This window comes from Fistularia commersonii, chromosome 36 (genome assembly GCF_037954325.1).
Source record: "Fistularia commersonii isolate RoL2024-O1a breed Wild chromosome 36, RoL_Fcom_v1.0, whole genome shotgun sequence".
NCBI classification, from domain to species: domain Eukaryota; kingdom Metazoa; phylum Chordata; class Actinopteri; order Syngnathiformes; family Fistulariidae; genus Fistularia; species Fistularia commersonii.
In genome coordinates, this window is record NC_141319.1 from 2665348 (window position 1) to 2691065 (window position 25718).

Below are 25718 nucleotides of genomic sequence, written 5' to 3' on the forward strand. Positions count from 1 at the left end.
AAAACATTGGAATACTTGCCGATTCTCTCATATTTTCATGGTCTCGGCCGTTTTTGATGATTTTTGATTTTGGATGGGATCTAACGGTGACAAAGTCAAGACACCCTGTTGAGCCGCATTTTGTAATAACAGTGCATTTTGTAATAAACGTCCAAAATGTAATAACTTTTTCATTTCATTTTGTAATAAAGCCGCATTTTGTAATAAACTGCCGCATTTTGTAATAAACTGCCCCAACGCATTTTGTAATAAATTATGCCGCATTATGTAATAAGTTATTACATATTGAGAAGATTATTACAAAATGCACTTGCAACTTTTTTATTTTCTAGGAAATGTAATAACATGGTGCATTATGTAATAACAATTCTAAAGCATAAGTTTGTTAATTGTATTTTATTTTACTTAAAAGTATTTGTAAAAGCTAGGCCTATTATTAGTATCACTGTATTACCCTAGTAGCAGTACTTAGCAATTACTATCAGTACACTATTCAAAGGTTGCATTAACAGAGAATATTCTATAAATTCCATGTTATTACATTTCCTAGAGAATAAAAAAGTTGCAAGTGCATTTTGTAATAATCTTCTCAAAATGTAATACCTTATTACATAATGCGGTAAAATTTATTACAAAATGCGTTGGGGCAGTTTATTACAAAATGCGGCACTTTATTACAAAATGCGGCTTTATTACAAAATGAAATGAAAAAGTTATTACATTTTGGACGTTTATTACAAAATGCACCGTCACTACAAAATGCGGCTCAACACACCCCAACAGCAGCATCGCCTGCGAGCACAGAGATAGTTTTGATGTCTGTTCTCCCATTTCATCAAGGTGCAGTCAACAACCCCTCTGTCTACCAAACAGTTGCCTCGTCCCACGTAGCTGCAACTCAGAAAGGGCGTTCGGCGTGGCGGGCCTCACGTGGACGGGCCGGCCGGCGTTCCGGTCAGTCGCTGGGGTCCTGACAATGGCAGCAGTGGCTCATGTCCTCAGAGTAGAGCTCCACCTGGATGGTGACGCTGTGGAAGCCAAACTTGGCATGGAGAAGGTCGGTCGCCTCCTGCAGGACGGACTGGGAGTCAGCTCCCTCCTCTGCAGGAAAGAGACAGCTCAGTCAGTCCGATTTTTTTTTTTTTTTTTTTCTCTGATTTCATTGTTGCTAAGAGATGAGATGTAACCATTAGACGGCGGCAGAGCTCAAGTTAGTTTTACTCCAGTGCACACCGATCAGCACTGGATGCACCAGATGGTTTCTCACACAGAACCATCTGGAAAGTCATCCTTGGGAAATACTCGCAAAGAGGCGACAGAGAGAAGCCCGATGATTGGATTAAGCAACTGGAAATATCCGCAACGGAATTAATTCAACCAACAAGAAAAGAAAGCGTTTGTCTTCTTTTGTTGGTTGCGTTTTGTTATTTTTATGTCATAAGGAAACCTCTCAGATGGTCGCTCCGTATAATCTAAATGAAGCATCAGGATTTGAATCCTGCTTGATGTGGTTCACCTCTTATCTGGTAAAGTTTACCTGCTGCATGGTGAAGTTAACCCCTCCCTGTATCCTCCCTGAGCGTAATTTTTGTTTCTGAGCATAGCTGTCCTTGAACTGGAAGCTATCCTCCCTGAGCATATCATCCTTGGACAACATCTCACAAAGCACAAAGGAACTGTATGAAAACACGATGCACAGGTGCAGCATTATTATCCAATGACAGTTGTTATGTAAACAAATACACTCACACATTTCAAGGCCGAGCAAGGAGGAACTCAGTGGGATTCTCTGGATCTTGCCTCCAAAGAGCCAGTGAGTCCCCCCCCCCCCCCCCCCCCCCCCCCCCGCAGAGCTCAAAAGAATAGTCGCTTGTCTGTGTGATTTCTCACGATAACCTCAGTCTCCTCTTTACAGGCTGACCAATGTAGTCCATATCCAGTTTGATGGAGTTCACCTCTGTCCGGACTCATTTTCTGCAAGATTTATTTCATCGACTGCCAGATGTCGTCACCTGTTGCAAGATGTGGATCCTTTCTTGCCAGATATAGTCCACCTCCTGCCAGATATAGTTCCCTCCTGTTAGATAAAGCTCACCTCCTGCCTTATGTAGGGCACTTCCTGTGATGAACTACATGTGGTAGCTCAGCTCCTGCCAGATATAGTTCACCTCTTGGCTGATGTAGTTTACCATTTTCCTGGTGCAATTCACTCCCTGCCTGATGTCGTTCATCTCTTGCCAAATTTTGTTCACCTCCTGCCTGACGTAGTTTACATCCCATCTGATGTAACTCACTTCATGCCCGATGAAGCTCATCTCTTACCAGATGTAGTAAACCTCCTGCGCAACAAAGTTCATCTCCTATCTGATAAAGTTTATCTGCCGCTTAACGTACTTCCTTTCTGGTCTACTTCACCTGCTGTCTAATGAAATCCCCCACCAAACTGGCTCCAGGTGCTCAGTCAATAATGATCAGGTAGTTCAGGTCTAACTACAACTCACGGGTCTGAGATGAGGTGCGAGGTGAAGGCATACCGTTTGGGTCTGACCTGTAGCCTCATTGTGTACGAGGTGAAGTCATACCGTTTGGATCCGACCTGTAGCCTCATTGTGCACGGACACACTCGCTATGTGAGCAGAGTGCCTGCTTACCGATGGCAAGATGCACAGAGACGAGTGCCTGACCCAGGGTGAGGGCCCACAGGTGGAGACAGTGCATGGACTTGACAGCTTTGATGGACATCAGCACCTCCTTCACGGAGTTGAACTCAACACCTTTTGGAGACCCTGGACGCAGAGAACAGACACACATTGGTATGTTTACAAAGACAATTGTTTTAAATTGATAGTTTAAATTGGTTAACAGTCAACATCTTATGCTGGGCTTACAACTAACAATTTTCACCGTTGCAGCCTATAACTGAAATCAGAGGGAAATCCTAAGAATTTTACTGGAGTCTTATTGGAGTCACAACCCGTCATTTTGGTTGTTAAGCGTGAGGTGGTCTTAGAGCAGTCTTGGATCTGTCTTTTCCTAGTCTTGGGCTTACGACAATATCAAATGTGTTTGATATTATCAAAGGTCTCTAACTCTTTACGGTGATGTAACACAATCGACAACTCTTAGATGAGCTCTAACATAAAAAGGAAGCCTGTTAGACAAATAAAAAAAAAGCAGTGGTGGTATTTCTTTGCGGTATGGAGGAACAGGAACGACGACAGATGTCCTGAAAAGAGTAGCGGAGGGTGGAGCTGTTGGCAGAGCAGCCCAGTTTGTACGATGTCAACTCTCCAATGTATCAGGATTGAGAGCAGGAGGAAAAACAATGGGCTGAAATCGCTTTGAATGGTGGTTAAAATTGTCAAAAGAATCTAGCTGTAGTCTTGTAAATTGTGATCCTGTAAGATGGACAGTTCTTTTTAAAATCCTAGTCATAAAATTCTAAAAACGAGTATCAGGATGTGAGCTGCTGTGAGTGATCCTTAAGTTTTTTCCAAATCTTTTCAGTGTCATAATTTGATGGATTCCTTTCATTGCGCTCATTCTCACTTTTATAGCGAATGAAAACATCATTTTTTTGTGTTTATCGCAATTTAATCTGTATTTCAGTCTAGCTAAATTTGCATTTCAGTGTCGCTGTAGTTTATGGATTGCTAACAAAGACTTTTGGACTGAGAGTAGGAACTTTGAATATTGGGACTATGACAGGAAAAGGTGGAGAGTTGGTCGACATGACGCAGAGAAGGAAAGTGGATACGCTGTGTGTCCCAGCTCATGCTTTGCCTAAAACCCAATTGTACCGATCATTGAAGCCAGGTGAAACCAGTGAGTTAACTGAACTCAAGTTATGTCAAAAAGGCATGAAAATCTGGATGATTTCCAATTTTTTGTTGCCTTACTGTAACTTTACAAAAGTCATTTTGTGCTCTAAACAACACAGGAACACCTAATCTAATGATATACCTACTCTAGAGGGTGTCACATTGGATCGTGGCATCACTTTGACCAGGATTTGACATTTAGCTCGTACAATAATAGTATACCAATGACTGCCGTCTTTTCCTTTCCTAATACTGCAATATTGGTTCGGTCATGTACAGAGGAGGGATAGTGAATATATTGGAAGAAGAAGATATGGAAGAGTTATATACAATGGTAAAACCAAAGTATTTGGAGTTTCTCCATTCCTTATTTATCATTTTCCATGTTCCTTCCTTCCAGATGACGGAATATGTTTTTTGTGGGGGGAGGGAAGGGCACTACCTTCCAGGAGTATCCTGAAGACGTCTCTGAGGATGGTGACGGTCGTGCAGAGGACGAAGACGGAGAACAAGAATGTACAGATGGGATCCGCAACTTTATACTCTGGCTGAAGGAGACAGAAATCATTTCACACAGACATCACTTATGTCACCTGACAGTAAAACACTCTGCGGAATAAAGAAATATCTTAACGCCAGACCCCAACATGAGATTATTCAACCTCTTTTTTTTTGATTATCGGAACACCGATTTCTCAATCTCACCCAGACACTAATGTGATCTATATCTGACCCGAAAGTAGATGATGGTTGCCGCCACCATGACGCCCACGCTCTGCAGCAGGTCTCCGACAACATGGATGAAGGCCGCGCGGACGCTGGTGTTGCCGTGGTTGCCGAGTAGCGTGTGTGTGTGGCTGCGTGTGACTGGGCTCTGGCCGTCCTCGTCGATCTGGTGGTAGCCTCGGCCGTGGGCGTGGAAGGTGGTGGAGTGGTGAAGGATGTAGGCCATGCTGCCCAGAGGGAAGCAGATATCTTAGGTAGCCCTCGCTTTTTAGCTTGTTTTGGTTAGCTTCTAAAACAGGTGGATGGTAAGTATTTCACTCCTTTCACTGTGGTGCCAAAGGGAGTTTGGGTTGTAAATTGTCCATTTTGACATGTTACTTTTTTGTCTAATTAAAAATAGTGCTTCCAGTCAGAGGTCCTGTGTCAGTACAGATCGAGAAAGTTGACAAGGTTAATGTTAGCTAGCCGAAAGTTGGTGTTAGCGTTAGCGACTATCCCTGCCCTGTTCATATTCGCTAGCGGGCTAGCAGCTATATTGGCACCCCTATCAACTGAATCTGTACATTTAGGGTCACTAAGCTGAATTTTCCCATAGTTTTAAGGATTTTATCGTTAAGAAGCGGGCTTACCGTTAGCACTGAGCTGGAAGTTTAAAATAAGTGTATCTCATCTCTCCAATCACATACTTTTTGTTAAAAGACCAGGTATGTTTTTTTTTTTTTTTACAACAGCTACCATATACGACCTCTGTGGAAATAAAAGTTACGTTTTTCATTGAAACAATTGTGTTTAGGAAACCAAAAATGAGGTAGTTTTTTATTTCTCCTTTATTTAACCAGGAAAGTCCCATTAAGATTAAAAACCTCTTTTTCAAGGGAGTACTGTAAGAGGAGTTCTGTAGTTACATTATGATATCAGTCGTAGAAGTACTAAAACAAGAGAATATTCAAGAATATTCAGTAGAATATTCGAAAACAAGGATTTTTAACTGATACTTAAATACCATGTTCTTGTTGAAATTTGAGGATATTTAAAGAAAAATCGTTATTTTCTTCTTTATTTGTTCTTTTTTAGAAATTTTTGAAAAAAATAACAAATAACACCAAGATGAAAAGGATTCAGATCTGTCAAGTCTCGCATTCTTCAGTAAAATGAATCACAGAATCTGAGAAAGGATGAGCTGACATCATGCGATAAACACTCACATGATGTTGACAATGACAGCGCAGCCCGAGGTCACCAGCATCACATGCCCCTCGATCTCGTAATCATTGCGAACAATCCTCTCCAAGGCCAGGTAGACCAGGACTCCCGTCACAATCCAGATGGACATGGCGGAGATGAAGGCCCCGAGGATCTCTGAGGACCCAGAAGAGCGTTAGTAAGACTCTACAGCTCCATGTCTGATTCGAAGACTGAGTCGGAGACTGAGAAACAGGCCAGAGCTGAGCTGTGGCCCTGACCTGATCGGTGCCAGCCGAAGGTCATGGTTTTGGTGGGGGGTCTGGAGGAGATCCACAGAGAGAACAAGCTGACCATCATGCTGCCGAAGTCTGTGAGTAGGTGGGCGGCATCTGTCATGATGGCGAGGCTGTGTGCCAGGTAGCCCCCTGCAGCGACAAACGTAAAACGTAACAAACGTAAAGTGCCAAGGGTCAGCAACAAATGAGGCCCCGGCTCAGGACAGTCAATGTCCTGGGCCCCCGATATGATCAAATGTGCTGTGTTTCATAATCGTTGGATTCTTAAAATAATGAGCCAAAAAAAAATTTTTTTTGCCTACATCAACTCCTTATTCAACATTTGGTTCAGTTATTTGTGTTTTCTGAAAAACTTGAAAAAAGTGACTTTTTAAGAAGGCAATGTTTTAAATTTATTACAGTGAAATTGGATATGACCGCAAACACTCTAAAACAAGGATTTAAATATATACTGTAATCTGCTAATGTTAATGGTTTTGGTTTAGGGCAAATCATTTAATCAAGTCCGGTTTGGTAATATTTCTTCTCTAATCGCCTTGATTTCCCTCAGAAACACAGACCAAAATGAATCTAGAAAAAACTGGCAAAAAATTACCTGGTAATAATAATTAGGAAAGGAAGTTCTTACCCCCTAATAGGGAACAATGTATTTTAAATGTATGCAGATGAGAAAATGTGTAGCTGTGTTTATCAAACTAAAGGTCTGACCGGTGATGATGTGTTCCCTTCACGTTTAAAAAGGAGGACTCTGGTTAAAGTCTTTATTAAACTTCTAAAGAAAAAAGGGGATGTTCATATGAAACAAAATAAATTGTGTTTTATTTGTTATAGTTAATATTTTATTTCGACTTGATCAATGACCCTTGGTATTAATCCTTGTTGAAGGTGTCCGACAAAATTTGTCTCAATATAAAGACCAGCTTTTGAAAACCTTATGGATTTATGTCTTTGAAAATGTAAATATGTTATGTAATTATCTGTCAAACTGAACTTAGTTATTATAATTATGTAGCATCACTATTTCTTTTTATCTTTTGTAAATGAGCTATTACTGCCCACAATCAGACCACACTCACTCACAGCTGTATTTAAGAACTATCTTCATTTTCTTCTTCTTTGTTCTCACACGTTTTTGACACACATCATAAATATTGATGGAAAAACCTACGGTTTAGTGCAGCTACAAACCACCACACTTGGCTTTTTTTTTATTTAAGAATCTCACCTGAATGAAACAAAAAAATAGTTCCATTATCCATTATTAGTCATTTCACCTGGTGATGGGGACGTGGTGGACACCACAGCAGCAACATGTTCCAAACAAAATCTTGGTTTTATCCAAATGACAACAACCCTTGGATTTTTTTCATGCTGTCAGAACAAATGTTGAGCTGATTGTATTGCTACTGTATTGTATTTGCTTAAATTTATTTTTTCTATGAAAAGATATTTCAAAGAACATCCTGAAATAATTTAAAAACTAAATCAATTAAGCAAAGAGCTATTTGAAAATGTACAAAACAGTACTTGGATTTGTACATTTAGCTACATGGAAAAACCTAATGTTACCTGAAAGCACTGCACGGCACTTTTCATGAACAGACTAGGATAAAGCGAAAAGTTGTTTTTGTTTTTGTCAGGGTCTCACACACTTGGGTCAAATTGGTCATCTGCGCCAGCTGCCGCTAATTCCCCGGCCCCATAAAGAGCAGCGGCACGCTCTGCTCGGGGCCGGGGAATTCAGTCACGAGGCGGGGGGGGGCAGACTCGGAATGGGAACCACACCACCAAGGCTGAAATCAGGGTTGGAGCTCTTTTATTTATTTAGGCAGGCAGGCAGGCAGGCAGGCAGGTAGGGTCACAGGCAAGATCTCAATACAGAATCCCGGTAGAGCTGCAATTCTCTGGCGCCAGGCAGTGCATGCTGCTGCTCTTTATGGAGATGTTGATTAGCGGCAGCTGGCCGCTGCTGCAGCTGGCGCTGATTCTTAATTTTAACTCCGCCGTGTCTCCTCTCGGCTGCCGAGAGGAGATCCTGACAGTACCCCGCCTCGACGGGCGCCCCTCGGAGCCAGCCTGGGTGGTCGCGGTGGAATTGCCGGATCAACGAGGGGTCCAGAATCTCCCGAGCCGGAACCCAGGATCTCTCCTCCGGACCATAGCCCCCCCAGTCCACCAGATATTGCAGCCCCCTACCCCAGCGGCGAACATCCAGGAGGCTGGAGACGGTGTAAATAGGATCACCATCTAGAACGCGGGGAGGAGGGGGAGTGGGTGCGGGAGGGGCCAGCGGATCTTCGCGGACCGGTTTGACCTGGGACCCTTCCGGAGACCCTGCCCGGGACCCAGCCTGGTGAGACCCAGCCTTGTGCGACTCTGTCTCGGGGCCGGGGAATTCGCGAGGGATCGAGAAGGCTCGAAGGAAGGAGCGACTGGAGGTCCCAGGGCTGAAGGATTGTGGGGCCCTGCCAGGGGCCCTTCCTGTAACTCTTCCGGAGACCCTTCCTGAGATCCTGCCGTGACCCTTCCGGTAACCCTGCCTGGGACTCTCCCTGAGACCCTGTCCTGGTTAGACCCTGCCCTTCCTGCAACCCCGCCTGGGGCCCTGCCTGAGATAAGAGCTCCAACCCTAATTTCAGCCTTGGTGGTGTGGTTCCCATTCAGAGTCCGCATCCCGCCTCGTGACAGTTTTCCATTTCTTTAAATCTTTACGCCCTCATTGACTTTGCATATTTAATGAAAAGTTCACATCAACATGATTACAAACTCAACATCTAACTCAACAAGCTTTAACATGTTTGTTAGCAACTATGGAAAATGAGGGTGTGGTTTGAGCCTCCGAACGTCACCTATGACCTCCCCAATCATGAAGACGAGGCAGACGGCCGAGGCGACGAAGAGTTTCCTCTTGGCAAGCAGATTGTCGACGCCGTCCTCGCACTGCGAGGCCTTGCTGCGATGACAGTGGATGCTGATGGGCCGCCTCAACTCGATAGCGCTGGACACACCGCCGTTCTTTAGGTGGAGGTCAGAGTACTCTTCCTTGGAGTCTGGAAAGGAGCTAGAGGAGGACAAAAGGGGTTGTAACAGATTCTCCTGCCCAGGTATTAGAAAACATTTCTCATGGGAATTCATGAAGAAGTTTTCAGTTAAAGCACCATCAAACCTCAGCATTACTACATCACAAGAGTTTTTCTTGCCAGCTCTGAGTCAGCTGGACCTTCTGCAGTGACCTTGTTCACGGAGAGAAAATTCAAAGCCAAATTTGAATTTAATTCCTGTTTCTAAACTTGACAAATTTTACAAGCACTTTTCTAGATTGGGGTCTGTTTTCGCAGACTCTTGTGTTTAATTCCTCAAAGTCTCAGGATCCTTTAATAGCAGGGTCCTATTTTTCTGAGTCCAGTGTCATCAGGGTACAGTGTCCCAAAGTCACTAGTACCCGTACTCTAATATTCCCAGATTCCTATATCGTCGTGAACCCATAATCCACAGATCCTAAATTACCAGAGTTGCTCCTGGATTTATATGTTCCAAAGAGCCTATGTTCACTGAGCCCTTAATCTCACAGAGCCTGATGTGCACAGAAATCAAATTATTGCGTTACCGAGGTCTTCTGGTCCTGGAGTTTTTTGTTCCCAGAGTCTTGTGTCCACCGGGTCCCCTGTTCACACAGTCTTGTGTTCCTATACTCCCCCAGTGTTGTATGCTCCAAGAATCTTCTGCTCCCAGGGTCTTCTGTTGCTTGGGTCCTAATTCACCAGCCTTCTGTTCCCAAAATCTTCTATTCCTAGATTCCATGGACCCTAAAAAAAAATCATTTTTCTTTTCTTGTTGATATTGCTTTGTTGATCTACTTCTTTTTCTTCTTCTGGTGCTAGTGAGCGAGAGGGAGGCAGAGATTGAAAGCGTCTTCTGGAGCCATTTGGGCCACTTTCCACTCACCTTTTCTGTAAATGTATCTTTGTTTTTTAAATGTATTTTCTGTCTGTTGTTTTCTGTTTACATTCATGACTGTTTGATTACTTTATTCGATTGTTTGTACGAGGGGGTGCACCCATGCACTTGCCCGGCGGAACCAGAGACATGGCATCATCCAAGCCACCCCCGCCTTCCGAGTAGGGATAATGCCAATGCATTGTCCATTGAGGCGTTGCAATCCTTACAATCTGGGGTGCAAGGACTCCAGACTAAAGCATGTTCAGTCCCTGAGAAAGCAGGTTTTCATGTTTTTTTGGTGACACCGTCACAGAGCCTTACGGTCTCATTCAGGGTGGAGTATGGAGCTGCCTCTTAAATGGTGTAGCCATGTTCTGGCTGGCATGGCCGCCGCGCATGCCAATCTATTGGCATCTAGGGCAGATGCATACACCGGTGCCGCGAGTCCAGTGAACCTGACCCCTTTCCCAATCGGTGAGGACCCAGTGCAGACAGGGCACGCACCGCAAACCCCCATCTTCATTGCGGAGCAGGACGTAGCTGAAAATTAGAATGGTCCCTCTATGACAACAGCGGGACAGGTGAGCTCCCAAGCTTTTCAGGTCGCACACATGATGCAACTACTGCAGATGCAGGTGAGACAGGAAGTCTGTTAGGTGAGGGCAATGACTTAGAATGTGGTTCGGAGTCGGTCACTGTTTCAGTTTGCGGACGCAATATGGCACAGAATGATCTTTACTCCTTAGAGGACATTAATGACTTCTTAGATGATACCTTCCAGTGATGTGCAGTCAGCAGAGGCAGGTGAGGCCCGGCCTCACCTGGCATCATGGGAAGAAAAAAAGTCAAATGAAAAAATAATTTGCATTGTTCTATTTATTCGGTGATTTGTACTATGAAGTTATTTTCCACCTAACTTCACCATTTTTAGTCGTTTTTTTTTTTTCAAAATCGCTGAAAAAAAAAAATCACATTTAGCGTTTTAATATGAAGAAAAGCCGTGCGGTGACGGGGCAGCCAGCGGAGTCCGCTATGGATTGCACAATAACTGCGCTGCCATGCTATGCGGCTGAGACTCTATTGCTGTCTCTGTGGATGTCAATATTAAAATTTTCAAACACTATGAGCACTAATATATGAACTAAATGTCCATTCTTTAGCTGATGTGTATAATTTATTTTCGTCAACAACCGTAACGTGTTTCTCATGCCGAGCGATAGTATAGCGGCAGCGAGGACACACTAAGTGAGGCACGCAGTGACGGTGCCTCATGGTAGGAGGCACCGGTGATCCCAGGGATCCTTTTCACTACTTGGCTAAAGAATAATAGAATTTGCAATAGCAAGCTACTCTAAACAGTTGGCAAGTCAAGTGCAGCTATCCAGTTATTTTTTCCTCTTGGCTTTATTTCCAAAATGGAGGATTACACAGCTAAACTGAAAGTAATTTCTAAACTGGACTTTCAGTCAAAGCAGGAGATAATAAGTAAGGGAAGAGCAACGCCGGCCTTAATGGATTTGCTTCAGACTAGGAGACGGAAGACTCGGTCTGTTCAAACGGAGTGGTACACACGAAAATGTTGGCTGAGTGGATGTCCAGTAAGAAAGCACTTTTTCTGCTTTTCCTGCATTCTTTTCTCAATTTCTGACAATCAAACATGAGCGGTCAGCCACTCGCATTCAAAGTCAAATCGCGCTTAAAACATTCGGGATGTCCAGGATAGATTTGGCTTTGAATGAACAGCAAAGACTCAACATCAGCATCAACAATGCTGAGCTAAAGCAGCTTTGTAGTTACTGCTAACAGTTAGACAATTCAATTTCATTATATTTCTTACTCTTCCTTCTTTCTACTTTATCTATTACTGTTATGTTTTTGTACTTGAAACTCTGGCACAACAATTTCCTTCAGGATTAATAAAGTTGTTCTCATCTCTCTATCTCATCTAAAGGAAAACCGCTCTGCGCCGCATGGACTTCATTTATAAGTAAAGGTAAGAGATAATAACGTTTTTTTTAAATGAGCTTTTTTCTTTGCTACAGTTTGTATATGTAAAGAATGCTGATGTGATATTTTAAACAAAACATGTTAACTGCTGTCAATAAAATGGTGAATAAGCTACTCCGTGGGGTTCATATGTTTGTAAATCTGATGATTTTCCTCACCGAACGTCACTGATACCTTCTATAAGAAAGCTAATGTCTCCGATTACTTTGATTACACTGATAAGTTTATCAAATCGGTCTGCACCCTTTGCAAACTGAAAAATCTGCACCCTTTGGATGAAAAGAAATGGTACCACCTGCAGAAGCAGGTCACATTTCTGTGGAATTTGAAAGGCAAAATTGCAAGGACAAGGAAGTAAAAGACCATGTATCACTATTGCTCTTTTAATCACCCTGTTATATTTCATGTACAGTCTTGCCCTGGGTTTCTTTTGTCTAACCGGGAACTTGGGGGACCTTCTTTCTACTCGGGCGACAGGAAGCATTTTGTTTTCTGTCAACAACCATAATGTTCCGTTAATGTTCTCATTCTGATTTGATCCCCTGCCACTGAGCTGAACTGAGTGTCTTTACATATTCTTGTTGAACCTGTCAAATCCCAGTGTTTGAAGAAAGGGAATTTTTAAACTTAAAACTCTTCATATTCTTTCATACAATTTCCTACTGCTTTCGATTCAACACATTACCCTTAATTGCATTTTGCTGTGTGTGTGTGTGTGTGTGTGTGTGTGTGTGTGTGTGTGTGTGTGTGTATGGGGGAGCTACAATGACCAAGCTAATGACTTGGAAGAAAATTAATTTGGGCTCCCTAGAGATAACCTGGGGTCATGTCACACACACCAAATAGGAGACTGCCAGTCCGAGATGATTAAGCTTTATCTCTTTCTCCCAAATACACACACACACACTAATACGCACACACATTCACAGGCACGGAAACACACATTTTGGGGCAGACCTGGGCATTTTACTGCCGGTTGGCTGTCCCTGTCTGGCCCACGTGTTCCACCAGTCATAAATACACAAGTTTTTTGGTGTTGATGCGACGCAACATTCTTTTATTTTGAAAAGGTTTGACGCATTGTTTATGATTGCACGCAAATTGATGCCACTGTCTGCACCGTGACAGGTTATGGTAGCAGCCAAATATCCCTGATCCCCGAAAATGTCGACTCATGGTAAAAAAAGAAAAGTTGATTCTGAATGGACAGCAAAATATTTGTTTACAGAAGTCAAAGGTAAAGCCGTGTGTTTAGTTCGTTTTGCACAAGTGGCTGTGTTAAAGTACTACAATCTCCATCGTCACAACGCGACTAAACACGAGGAGAAACGCAAGAACTTTTCAGATAAAGAACGCACCACTGAGTCATCTGTATCGCTAACCAAGTTGCAAACTCAAACACTTTTCACAACACACTTGGTCTCCTGAGGTGTAGCAGTCAAGATAAGTTTTGTCAAATCTCACAAGATCGCTAGAAAGAGCAAACCCTTTTCTGATGCGGAGTATAATAAGGAGTGTTTGGTGAACTTGTCTGGGTTGATATATCCCCCCCCAAAAAAGGGGCTTTTTGAGAACGTCGCCCTTTCCTGCCGCAACGTAACGTATGCAAGGTCGTATGTTCACTGACCCCTTAATCCCCTTAATGCAAGGTCAACGCAGACTTCAAAATCACGGAGGAACAAGCAGGCATGTGGTCAATGAAAGGGACAAAAACGGGGAGGGACTTCTTAACAGAGGAAAACGCATGTGTCGAAAACTAGGGATGCAATGGGACAAACTGGTGGCCATGACAACGGCTGGCTGTCTAAATCTCACATGAAAAAAATTGGTCTTTCAAAGACAATCCGAGACAAAATGGCGAAAAAGAAACCTGAGCAGAGGTTAACTTTTTTTCATTGTATTATACATCAGGAAGTGTTGTGCGAGTCAGTGTGGCAGATCTTGGTTTTACTGTAGATGTTACTGCAAAGCAAAAGACTTTTTGTGTATAGAATGTACAGCGCTGTCAAAGCTTTCAATAAAAAGTTGCAGCTTCTGTCAAGCCAACTGAGAGATAATATTCTCACTGAAGCAAGCTACATCATCAGCAGATCAGTTCCACAGGGACTGATCCATGTTAGACACCGTGCATGTTGAGCTTCAGGCGATTTCAAGACTTTAAAACAGTCGATAGCAAAATCAGCAGAGGATGCTCTTCCATACACCAGAGGAATTGAGTTTCCTTTTGAGTAGGGAAGACTATCCCCCGGACATTTTGCTTCTCCTTCATCGAGAAGATCATCACCTTCTCCATAACCTGCTGGTTTCACTCAACCAGCCTCCAGAACAGAAACTGTCTGCAGAGCACAGTCAGTATAAGCGCAAAAATCATTGGCGCTCCTCCTCACTGCCCTGCCTGAAAGACTTAGAGGTTGAAATATGTTTATGTTGTTTTTAGTTGCACTTTACCTTTGCACTTTATTACCGCAATTACACGGAATATTCAGTGTGTTTTCGGTCATCTTTTATTGGACTTAGACCTGCACCAGGCCCCATCGCTACAGCCCAGGTTTTAACCCTCATATTATGTTAAGGGTCAATTTGACCCATTTCACCCATTGACCCAATGGGTCAAATTGACCCTTAATATAATATGAGGGTTAACACTTGGCAAACACTGGACCTTAGGTTTTCTGAGGCACGTTGCTCTTCAAAATCATTGTACTGCTCTCAGATCTTGGTGTTACAATTGTTGCAACCAGCTTTAGAGCATCCACATTCAAGGCTTGGCTTCAGTCCCCCAGTCATTCCTACAAATTGTTTTGGTTTTCTCCCACTTCGGCATTCCAATACCAGCCAACTCCGAGTATGACAGCATTTTTCCTTATATTGACCGAAAGCTTTCAACAATAGCACGACAACTTGGCTTGTTAAGTAAAATTTCTCTCACAATTCACAACTATTATCAAAAGCAAAAATTAGCATTCAAAGGAGCACAACTTTATCTGAACTCCCGAATGCTTTTTTGAAGCCCAATTGGGCGGAAACCCATCGATGTGCAACACTTGATCCTGTTAATCTATTTGGCATCACGACAAAGCAGCTTGTTGAGGGTCAGGCGAGTCCAGGAGGACAGCCAGGTAAACATTTGAGTTCAAAATCACATTTTCTTTTTTCAGTTTGGGTTCAGCAGATAAATCTGGAAGTCTTAACTTTTTGTGCCTCCTTTTGGCAGACAAGTTGTGTTTAGGAAGCAAAACACTTTAGATTTGACCAACTTTGCCATGTCCGCTCCCAAGATTGCATTGTCTTTCAAATTCAGAGGGCTGATGTGAGCAGTGTGAGGGAGGCTCACTATTACAGCATCTTCATCAATCACCAAATAATTAGTTCTGTAAGATGCTCCCTTCTGCCCATTGTAATTACAGTGTCATAAACAGAGAAGCTTCAGTTCTATTCTGGGTCCAACCCGATCCTCAGGTTTTGGTTGGCTTACTCCCAGAGTTAGTGACGGCGAGAAGTTATTGATCGATTTTATCCTCCTCCAATTTAAGCAAATAAATAAGCCGAGTTTCTTCACAGAACGTAAAAACAGTTTTGTTCTCTGTTCAAATCAAATGTTCACACACAGAGTAAAACAAGGTAGATGCAGAGACACTGATCCAAACTGCCATTTTAAATTAGGAGAATCAGATTTTGTTTGCACAACAATGTTGTTTCTGATATTTTTCAAATTTCATTTCTTTGTCAATTTTACAGAATTTTCTGTGACAATTTTAAGGCCAAGAGGACTGAAGAGAACAGACAGGAGTACAGGGAGATACAACGTAAGGTAAAGTTAGAGGTAGCAAAGGCAAAACGAAGGGTGTACGATGACTTGTATGCTCGGCTGGATAGTAAGGAGGGTGAGAATGATCTAGACAGGTTGGAGAAACAGAGAGATAATGATGGATAGGATGTACAACAGGTCCGGGTGATTAAGGACAGAGAGGGAAATGTAGTGACAGATGCCAGAAGAGTGATGGGAAGATGGAAAGAGTACTTTATAGAGCTGATGAATGTAGAAAATGAAAGAGAAGAAAGGGCAGAAGAGGTGACTATTTTAGACCACAAAGTAGCACAAATTAGTAAAAGTGAAGTGAGGAAGGCATTGGAGAGGATGAAGAGTGGAAAAGCAGTTGGTCCTGATGATATACCTGTGGGGGTGTGGAAGGGTCTAGGAGAGGCAGCGGTAGATTTTCTGACTAGATTATTCAACAGGATCTAAGTGACGGAGAAGATGCCTGAAGAATGGAGGCAAAGTGTGATGGTGCCTATTTTTAAGAGTAAAGGGGATGTGCAGAATTGTGGCAACTATTTAGGGATAAAGTTGATGAGCCATACAGTGATATTAGGGGAAAGAGTAGTGGAAACTAGACTGAGAGCAGACGTCAACATTTGTGAACAGCAGTATGGCTTCATGCCGAGGAAGAATACTACAGATGCAGTATTTGCTTTGAGAATGCTAATAGAGAAGTGCAGAGAAGGCCAGAAGGAGCTGCATTGTGTTTTTGTAGACCTAGAAAAAGCATATGACAGGGTGCCAAGAGAGGAACATTGAGGCTGCAGGGACTGGAGATCAAGAAGTTGGAGGATTTCAGGTACTTAGGGTCAACAGTCCAGAGCAACGTGCGTGGAAAAATGGTAAAGAGACAGGTTGAAGCAGGCTTGGCTGGGTGGAGAAAAGTGTCAGGGGTACTATGTGATAGAAGACTGTCGTCCAGAATGAAAGGAAAAGGTGTACAAGACAGTGGTGAGACCAGCGATGCTGTATGGACTAGAAACTGTTCCAATGACAAAAAGACAGGAGGCAGAACTAGAGGTTGCAGGGATGAAAATGCTAAGACTCTCTTTGGGAGTGACCAGGATGGATACGATCAGAAATGAGTCTATCAGAGGAACATCACAGGTTTTATATATATATATATATATATATATATATATATATGGAAATACATACATATACATCAATATAACATATATATATGTGTATATATTTATAGTTATTTATGGCTCATTGTTTTATAACAGTCATAACAAAAGGTGTGTGTGTGTGTGTGTGTGTGTGTGTGTGTGTGTGTGTGTGTGTGTGTGTGTAAATAATACAAGGAAATAATAAATGTGTTATTGTGTAGAAATATAGTTTCATCAGGTGGGCTATGCTATCACAGTAAGATAAGATAGATAAGATAAACTTTATTGATCCCCATAGGTGAGATTCCTTTGCCACAGCTGCGTAACAGTCATAATGTCAAAAAAGGAAACATGAATATAAATATGAGTATAAATATGAATATTAAGGCAGAAGACCGGGGATAGCAAGACAAAAAAAAAAATCCTCAAATAATAACTCAAAAAGGATTCAACATGTAGCAATTTAAAGCAGAAAATCCTGATTACTTCCTGTTGATATATTTCATGTAAGTAAGCGTTTCAAGGGGCCAATAAGTGTGAAGTGTAAATACCGTCTTGTAGCCCTTTGTCGTTCTGAATGTGAACTAACGAAACTGGGTTCTAAATACACTAAGCCTCAAACTATTTTTCTTGCCAAAACAATCTACCAACCTGCTTGTGGGTGAAGTAAAACTCTCCAGTGGTACAATTCTTAACACCCCCTCTGAGAAGAGATCAGGCTGGACTAAAACTATTTGTTGGGCGAATAGAATCCCGGTCAGCGTCCAGGAGCCGAAGAACCAAGTCTCAAGTCTGTTTGTTATTGCCGTAATGCCTTATAATTAATGTTAATGTCTCACAGTCTCGGGCCTCCTGTTGCTACGTCTGTGAGCCGTAGAATGTCTTTCCAAACGGTTTGTCAGCAGAGTCGTGGTACGGAGCCAGCAGACGTTTCACTTCCTAAACGTTATTATATTTTACTGAGTTGGAGGCCGACGTTCCTGTCCGCTGATGCTCAGCATTGACCGTGAGGACCCGAGGGGAGAAATTCGGCCATCTGTGAAATGATGTGACATGAAGGGCTCTCCCTGCTAAAACTGCATGAAAAGGCCGTTCAGTGGTTTTCCTTTGTAAAAAAAAAAAAAAAAAAAAAAAAAAAGGCCTGCGGCAGTTTGACAGGTTGGAGTCGGGAGGATTTCAGTTTGATTTAAATAAAAACAAGCCTCTTTTTACCATTCTAACATCGGTGATTTTTTTCTTGTATCACCTTTTTTCTGTCGCCTGTTCTTATAATGCGGTTCATATGAAATGACACTGGGCAAAAATAGCACAAATCACTGGAATCTATTTTTCATCTCCAGCACAGTTGGGCTGATAAACAACCACATTGGATGTTTTCTTTTTTCTTTTATTTCCTTTTTTTTCTCGGAATCACAGATATAAAAAATTTAATCTTCTGATACTCTTCTAGACATTTATGGTTTTGTCAGACTACACAAATCAAATCAAGACAGTTAATTCGGTCTTTTCAAAGGTTGAATCTCTCAAAAATAAATCACGGCTTCTCTATCAGTGCAGGCCAACGGGTAACATTGCAATTCTGCAGTTTGGCCACAAGGGGCGCTTTCCAATTGAATCGTAAACAATAAATTTCTGGCGGTTCAAAATGTGATTCCTATCTTATTTTAACAGATTTGTTGTTTGGACACTCAGATTGGACCTCTGTGTTTTGCCTCACTTAGAATCCTTAGTTTATCTACATAATTCCATGTAGCCCAATCACCATCCATCTTATCCCTCAAAACATTGATGCAAATTTTTTCCAAGCTAAGAGTCTGAACAGACGGAGGCTAACTGCTCGCTGGATACATCCGAGCTCATCCCATCCGTATCCGGTTAACAGGCTTGGAGCTCATAAGACTGCAGGAAATGAGTGAAATATATTTCTAAATTGTAAAAGCAAGCTGGTACTGACCAGAGCACATGAACGCTCCAGAGGCTGTGCCAGTTAAATGATCCAACAAACGAGACACTGAATGTGTCGCTAACTGTCGCTATCTAGTGCTATAGTGAGGGTTTGGTAAATATGAAAATCATCCTCAATTCTTTGTCATGAAGGATGGCAGCCAAGCCCAGACTGCTTTATTATGGAAGCAGCAAGGACAAATCTCAATATTTAGTGCTCAAGACATCCGGGTTTGGATTTATGATACTGGGTCGTGGTGCTCGTGGCTGCAGCGGCATCTCCAAGATAAAGCCATCATTAATTTTATAATGGACCCATCAAAAAAAGGACAGAAAAGCTTACTGTTTTTCAATTTCTACATCTGAATATTTTCTCTTCAATGCACCCGGAGTATTGGCTTGGCAAGCCTTAAAAAATTGACAAAAATTGAGCTGCATCGTAATTGAATTGTCAACTCATAATAAAGGCAACTGGATAATCTGAAACCTGGAAATCATGGGAAAACTGCAGGCCGATTTTCCAGTCATTTGGCATGTCGCGCTGTCCCAGAAGTGTGTTTGAATATGACAATATTGCAATTTTTCTTTTTTACCTCAGCGTTCCTCAAAATGTACCATCTGATGTATAATTAAGGTTACATATTGGGTTAAAAATTAAACATTTGTCCATGAATATTCTGAATAATCAATTCATCTAAAGACGATACCAATTATTTTGAAATCTCTGAAATTATCTTCGAAAGACGATGTCGATTAAAAAAGTGTGATTGCCGATTTAGAAGAATCAAGAACAGTTACTCATTACTAACTGACTGGTAATTGCACCTGACTTAGCACTCAATCAACAGAAATCTGGTTTCTTTAAAACAGCAAAAATCATACCTTAAATAGAGACACCAATGGACAATATGGTTATACCTCATAAACGTGTCATAAAAGGTTAATTATTTCAAAACATGTTAAAGCACAGTCACTGTGTGTCTGCAGGATGACAGTGACAGAGGCCGAGGACGCACTTTGCCGCCAGCGTTGGATGACACGGTAAACACACGCACAGCCAACGCGCGTACACGACACAAATGGTGCATGAAATCTCAATGAAGCGCCATATGCACAGCCCTCTCTCTCACACACACACGCACACACACCGAGACCCTCCTTAATTACCTCTATTTGTTTTAGTCCTCATCCTTTTCTGCAAATTAATAAAAGTAAAATAAGGGATCATCTCGGCTTTCAGCTGTCGAACGTATGCGAAAACCCTGCTTTATTTGCAGATATTTATTTATTTACATATGAAAAACTATTAAACGCTTTTTATGTATTTGTTTATTTTATTTTGTTTTATTTTATTTTCCTCAATGTGGGCAGGAATTTTGCGGCGAAGACAGAGGAAGGGATCCTGCAACTCGAGGTGATCAAATATCGATCAGCTGGATTTAAAACATCTGCAGGGCGAGGCCTGGTCGAAATTCGCTTCCGATAGAAAAAAGAAAAAAGTTTTACACCTATACATATGCGATATATCAGATTATCGCTGTTTAAAATAATAAAATAAACAGAGAAAAATGTATGGACATCTGTCGAGGTGGAATGGAGCTGCTTTCCTGCTGATCAGTTCTTCATGTCCTCTCAGGTGGAAGAAATGTTTTAGTAAAATGAAAAACAATCAAATCTACAAATTGATATTGGTATTCTAGTGTGACTATTTTGTGACTTTTAATAGTCACATTTTAAAATCGTTTTGGTTAATAAAGTCTTATGAATACTGTTAAAATCAAATAATTCTAGAATCAGGATTGGGCCCGCGTTTCTTTATTTTGAAATCTTTTTTTTTTCCCTTCTTGCTTTTTGTGTGAAAATTCTTAAGAATGAGCCTCAATAAATAAAAAGCAGTAACCCTTTCGTTCCTACCCCCCAACTTCACGATACCCCACTTTACTCCCACCCACCCCCCACGCAGCGTGGGCGCGCGGCGGGGACGAGTACCCGGTGAAGTGACCCGGGGGCCATCCGTCACACGGGGCTGTCCGGAAAATAAGTCGAGCGTGGAAATGAATTTGTTCACACACACACACACACACACACACACACACACACACACACACACACACACACACACACACACACACACACAGGGCCATCACTCGCTCAACTTGATAATACCGCTGCTACCCCCCCCCCCCCCCCCCTTACCTCTGTACTTTTAAAGAATACATCTTGGCGTTCTTCTCGTGGATCAGGTGAGATTTCTCCGTGTTCGTGGCGTTATTATCCATCTACCTGTCGTCCGAAGAAGAAAAAGAAAAAGAAGAAAAAGAAAGAGAAGAAGAAGAAGAAGAAGAAGGGGAGGAGGAGGAAAATCAAATAGAAACCTGTTCCTGTCTGTGACGGAGGGTTAGTGGGGTGGGTGGGAGGATTGAGGTGGATGCTCAACCGACGCGTGGAAAAGTCCACGGCATGAAGATCGCGAGAGGATCCGTCATTGCGGCTCCGCCGGTCGGACCGGAGAGGGTGCGCGGGTTGCGGTGCAAGCGGGTTGCTGCGTTTGCGGGAAAGTTATTGCAGCTGCAGCGGCGGGAGGAGACTCTCTGCAGCTGCCAAGCGAACAAATACCTCGAGTCAAGCTTGACTGATCATCTGCCGCCTAATGGGGATCTATGATCGAAAATCAATAGAGGCATATTAATCCGCGCTTCCTGTTGGCGTTTTTCCATTCCCGGAGATTAAAAACACTCTTGCCTCTGTACAAAAAAAAAAACAAAAAACAAACAAACAAAAAAAAAACATATTGTGATAGCAGGTTGTTTTACTTGGCTGCACATTACGGCGTCCAGATGTGCGCAATGTTGCAGATGTTTCCACAGCCCTGATATCATTTTATATTTGATATTTGTATTTACTCGACCGTCTTTATGGGCGTAATTCAAATTGAACCCATTTATTGTCATGGTTGAAATTCCACCCTCTTTGTCTTTGATTAATATAGCGAAAATCATTATATAAAACACCATAGAGTCAATAATTAAAAAAAACAGCATTACTGAAAAATCAGTAACAATGCTGTATATATACATACACATACAGCATAGTCATTAATATATATGCAATTTATAGCTTGCAATTAAAAATGTATAATGATTAATAATATAATGTGTAACTAATGTATAATGACTAAACCAGTCTAATAATGACTGGAAAGGTCACCGACATGATCATCTGCTATATAAAATAGATCTGAGGATATAGCATTAAAAGGGATTTATTGCAAACGCTTTCAGTGTACTTGGATGAGTGTAATGATAATTAATGTAATAAATAAAATACTGAAAATATTTAACAGCAAAATGTGGATAGGATAGAATGCATTTAATATCTGATAACGTTACATTGGACGTAACGTTAATTAGATTTAAAAAAAAAGAGCATTCACACGATTGGACTGCAATTATCTGAGCGTATCTAGTTGTAGAAGATGCTTAATTTAGGTGTAATAAATATATTAGCACCAACGAGCCGAGCTTTACCGGACACACCGGGGACACACGGACTGCAGCTGCTCCCCGGGGAAGCGCAATACAGATTCGGGGCTGCCTTCATGTTTAACAGAAATAATCGGAAATTTGGAAAGCAAGTCCACTAATGGCTATCAATTGAAATTTGATATAGTTTGTATTTTTATTTTCGGTATGTTGTAAAGAAATGATCTGTGCATCTCAAGGCGAGCATTAGAAATAAAACTAAAACGTGAAACTTGGGGCTGCAATGTCAGGTTTTAATCTGTTCAATAAAGAAGGGGTAAAATTGAAAGAGGCGACTAATAATTGGTCAAACGTCATTATATTAATTCATCTCAACAGTGGGGTAATCAAAATTAAAATGTTTATTTTTCCCACATTCTCTGGCCTGTGATTTTATATTATACTCCAGAATTGATTCTCAACAGATTTGCCGAATTAAGTCGTCTTAATTACATTCTCCGCCGCTTATTTAGCAATGTAATGCATCCGATCGTGCGTAAGAGTAGCAGCAAAACCAATTTATTCAATTAATTATATTCTTTTGTAGTCATCTTATAAGAGTCCGGGCGAAAATTGTAGCAATCATTTTTCCGATTACCACAAATGCAACACTGGTTTACGCTCCGTGATGTGATCACGTTTTCAGTGTTTGGTTTCCGCGCCGCGCCACCCAGAGCTGACATGGAAACGTCCTGTGCTAATAAGAAACAGGATGAGCAACAGGCGGAAACGTCCATGTCCAGATCTGACAGGTAAAAGGTGGATAAGTATTTATGGAGTGAGTTGGAAATCTTCAACGTCAGAGTGCAGGGAAAACTAGCCGTGGTAGCTTGCTAACGGTGCTAGCTGGCTAACTGTAGCACTCACGCTTGCTACCGAGGCTGCAAGAACCGCGTCAAAACGAAAGAAACATCGACATTTTTATTTAAATAGCAGACCCAAAATTGGCGCATCATTCCACTATCTTTGTGTCCAGTGATAATGCAACGTTTTCACTTTAACATTCGAGGTTCCCTGGCTGCGTTCTAACGGTCCTCTCTTTGCTCTTGAAAGAAATCAAGCTGTATTTAAGGAGAAAATGGACAGCCGTGGTTTTATGACACGTTTACGTTCAATTTTACGTTACAATATTATCTCCTGGTGAATTCGGCGTGGAAACCCACGCGTTGTCTGGTTAGTGTGGCTTATGAGAGCGTGGAACTGGTCGTGATAGGCACCAAACGTGCTAGCTCGCTAATGCTGATGTTGATCGAGGTTTGGAGATGCAGCCACGTCAACCTGCCACCGAGCAGAGGTGTCAAACTCATCGCGGGCCACATAGCCGAGGTCAGGGGTCATCAACCTTTAACACCCAAAGAGCCATTTGGTTTCCTCGAAAAAGAAAACACTGGTAGCTGCAATTACTTTTCCACATCTAAAATAAAGGTACCACTGTATATATTGCTTTTTATTACCGTTACACTTTGTATAAACAAGTGTGTAGTGTGTCGCTTCTGAAATTCACAAAGTATTACGGAGAAAATTAAATTTTATTTATGTAACGAACTCATTTTGAGCTTTGGGCTTTCAGAGCGTGTAGCGGAGCCTTGACCTGAATTTTAAAAATAAATCGGGAAAAAGTCACTGTGTCTGTAAACAATAAAAAATAAGTATTTGCAAAATATCTTCATGAATATAAATTTTACCTGGTTTATGGGACTTCTGCTCCTGAACTTCTGCGCACAGCAGCTGCAAATCGGGACTTTACTGGCTGGCGGGTATACCGGCTTCCGCGAGTGTGACGTTATTTTGAGCGGCGAAAAATAATAGATATAATTTTATTTAATATTTCAAGATCCCAATAATCTTCCAACTTAGAACTAAAAGTTAAAAAAAGGAGTTAACACATATGAAATACACTTCAACTCCGAGCCGCAGTGAAAAGATGAAAGAGGCGCATGCGGCTCCGGAGCCACGGGTTGCCGACCCCTGTCCTAGGTAGATGTCAAGTGGGCCGGACCATTAAAATTATAGTGTACTCAGCTATAAATAACCATAATATCACGTCTTTCCTTTGTTTTAGCGTAAAGAAGTACAAAAACATTAGGGAAATCTTGAAATTTAATGAACAATCATTTTACAATACTTTTCATGAAATACCTCATATTTCCTCAGGCAAACGCGTAATTTACTTTTATCATTCACATGAATGCAACAACAGAGCTGAAAATGTCCTTGGCTGTTGTGGTGTCAATCATAGGCACCTCATAGGTCATCATAGGTCAAGAAACTCTCCAGTAACAGTCAATGTCTCATCAACTCCACAAATAAATATGGCCAGTTGAGCAATGTCTGTCAATTGCAACGGAAAATGCAAAAAATGACTCAATTTCTGTTTCAATTGGCTGTCTAAATCTGCCAATAGTTCCGAAATCCTCTCTGCTATAGTATTCCTCGTCAGGCTAATATTGGCGAAAGCTCGTCACTTCTCGGGACATATGAGTTTGGCCACCTTTGTCATGCATCTTTTAACAAAGTCCCCGTAGGAATACGGCTTTGATGCTAATGCTATTTTGCTAGCAATCAGGTCGCTGGCTTTTAGCGCTGCTTCACTGACTTCTCTGCTATGGGTGAAAGTGGACCGCTGTTTCCTCAGACCAGCCTGAAATTCGTTGATCTTATCTCTTCTCAGTCTTCCTTGCAAGCGGTCATATTTTTCGTTGTGATGAGCCTCGTAGTGGTGCCGGTTATCATATTCCTTCAATACCAAAACTTGTAGCAAACGCACAAAGCGCAAAGGTTTCCAGTGCGTTTCCGTAAATAAATAGGACATAGTCCATTATTCTTTGAAAATTCTACACTCTTTCTGTTTTGATAATGACATTTTGGCTAATGAGGGTGTAGCGGGTTGGCAGAGAGCAGGGTAGAAACAACATCATAACAAACAAGCTGCTGTTTGGTCTGTCTCAGTGATGTGGTTGTCCTGTACTCTGACCAAAACAGTTCGCCCCCTAGCGGACAATTCTTGAAACTTGAAAAAATTAAATCCCCTATCTTTTAAGCATTTTTTCATTTTCAAATTACCCTGCGGGCCTGATTGAACCTCCTTGCGGGCCTACATATAGTACACATTTCACACTATATGTAGGCCGCCATTGTTTGCACGCGGTTGGTCCTTTGGCTCGTTCATTTTACACTGCGGTGCAAAAACATGTTATCTGTGCAACCCTTCCCTCTCGAACCCAAGAGAGACATGAGCAAGGAGGATAAAGTTGAAGAAAGAAGTCCAAATGAGCTTCAAAATGAAAATTCATAAAGATGCGAAGAGGAAACATTTGTTTGTTTGTTTGTTTAGAAATTTATTAGCA

General features: G+C 41.8%; 2 protein-coding genes across 3 annotated transcripts in view; one reads left to right on the top strand and one right to left on the bottom strand.

The window, feature by feature from the left end:
• Positions 1–955: 955 nt before the first annotated feature.
• On the bottom strand, positions 956–8911 carry slc30a2 (solute carrier family 30 member 2). The gene is made up of 7 exons (XM_086143296.1): positions 8878–8911; positions 6011–6157; positions 5753–5906; positions 4555–4774; positions 4264–4369; positions 2652–2786; positions 956–1101 (listed from the first exon to the last, which is right to left on the bottom strand). Exons 1-7 carry the CDS (start codon positions 8894–8896, stop codon positions 956–958), a joined length of 927 nt encoding a protein of 308 aa, XP_085999422.1. The 5' UTR covers positions 8897–8911.
• Positions 8912–23034: 14123 nt separating this feature from the next.
• The window catches only part of LOC147213348 (uridine-cytidine kinase-like 1), a 39751-nt gene continuing 37067 nt past the window's right edge, over positions 23035–25718 (top strand). For both annotated transcript variants that reach the window (XR_015104510.1, XM_086143113.1), the window contains exon 1: positions 23035–23123. Coding sequence is in view for 1 of the 2 variants with exons in the window: in XM_086143113.1 (XP_085999239.1) it covers positions 23053–23123 (71 nt within the window). In the remaining variant the exon portion in view is untranslated. The remainder of the gene's footprint in view (positions 23124–25718) is intronic.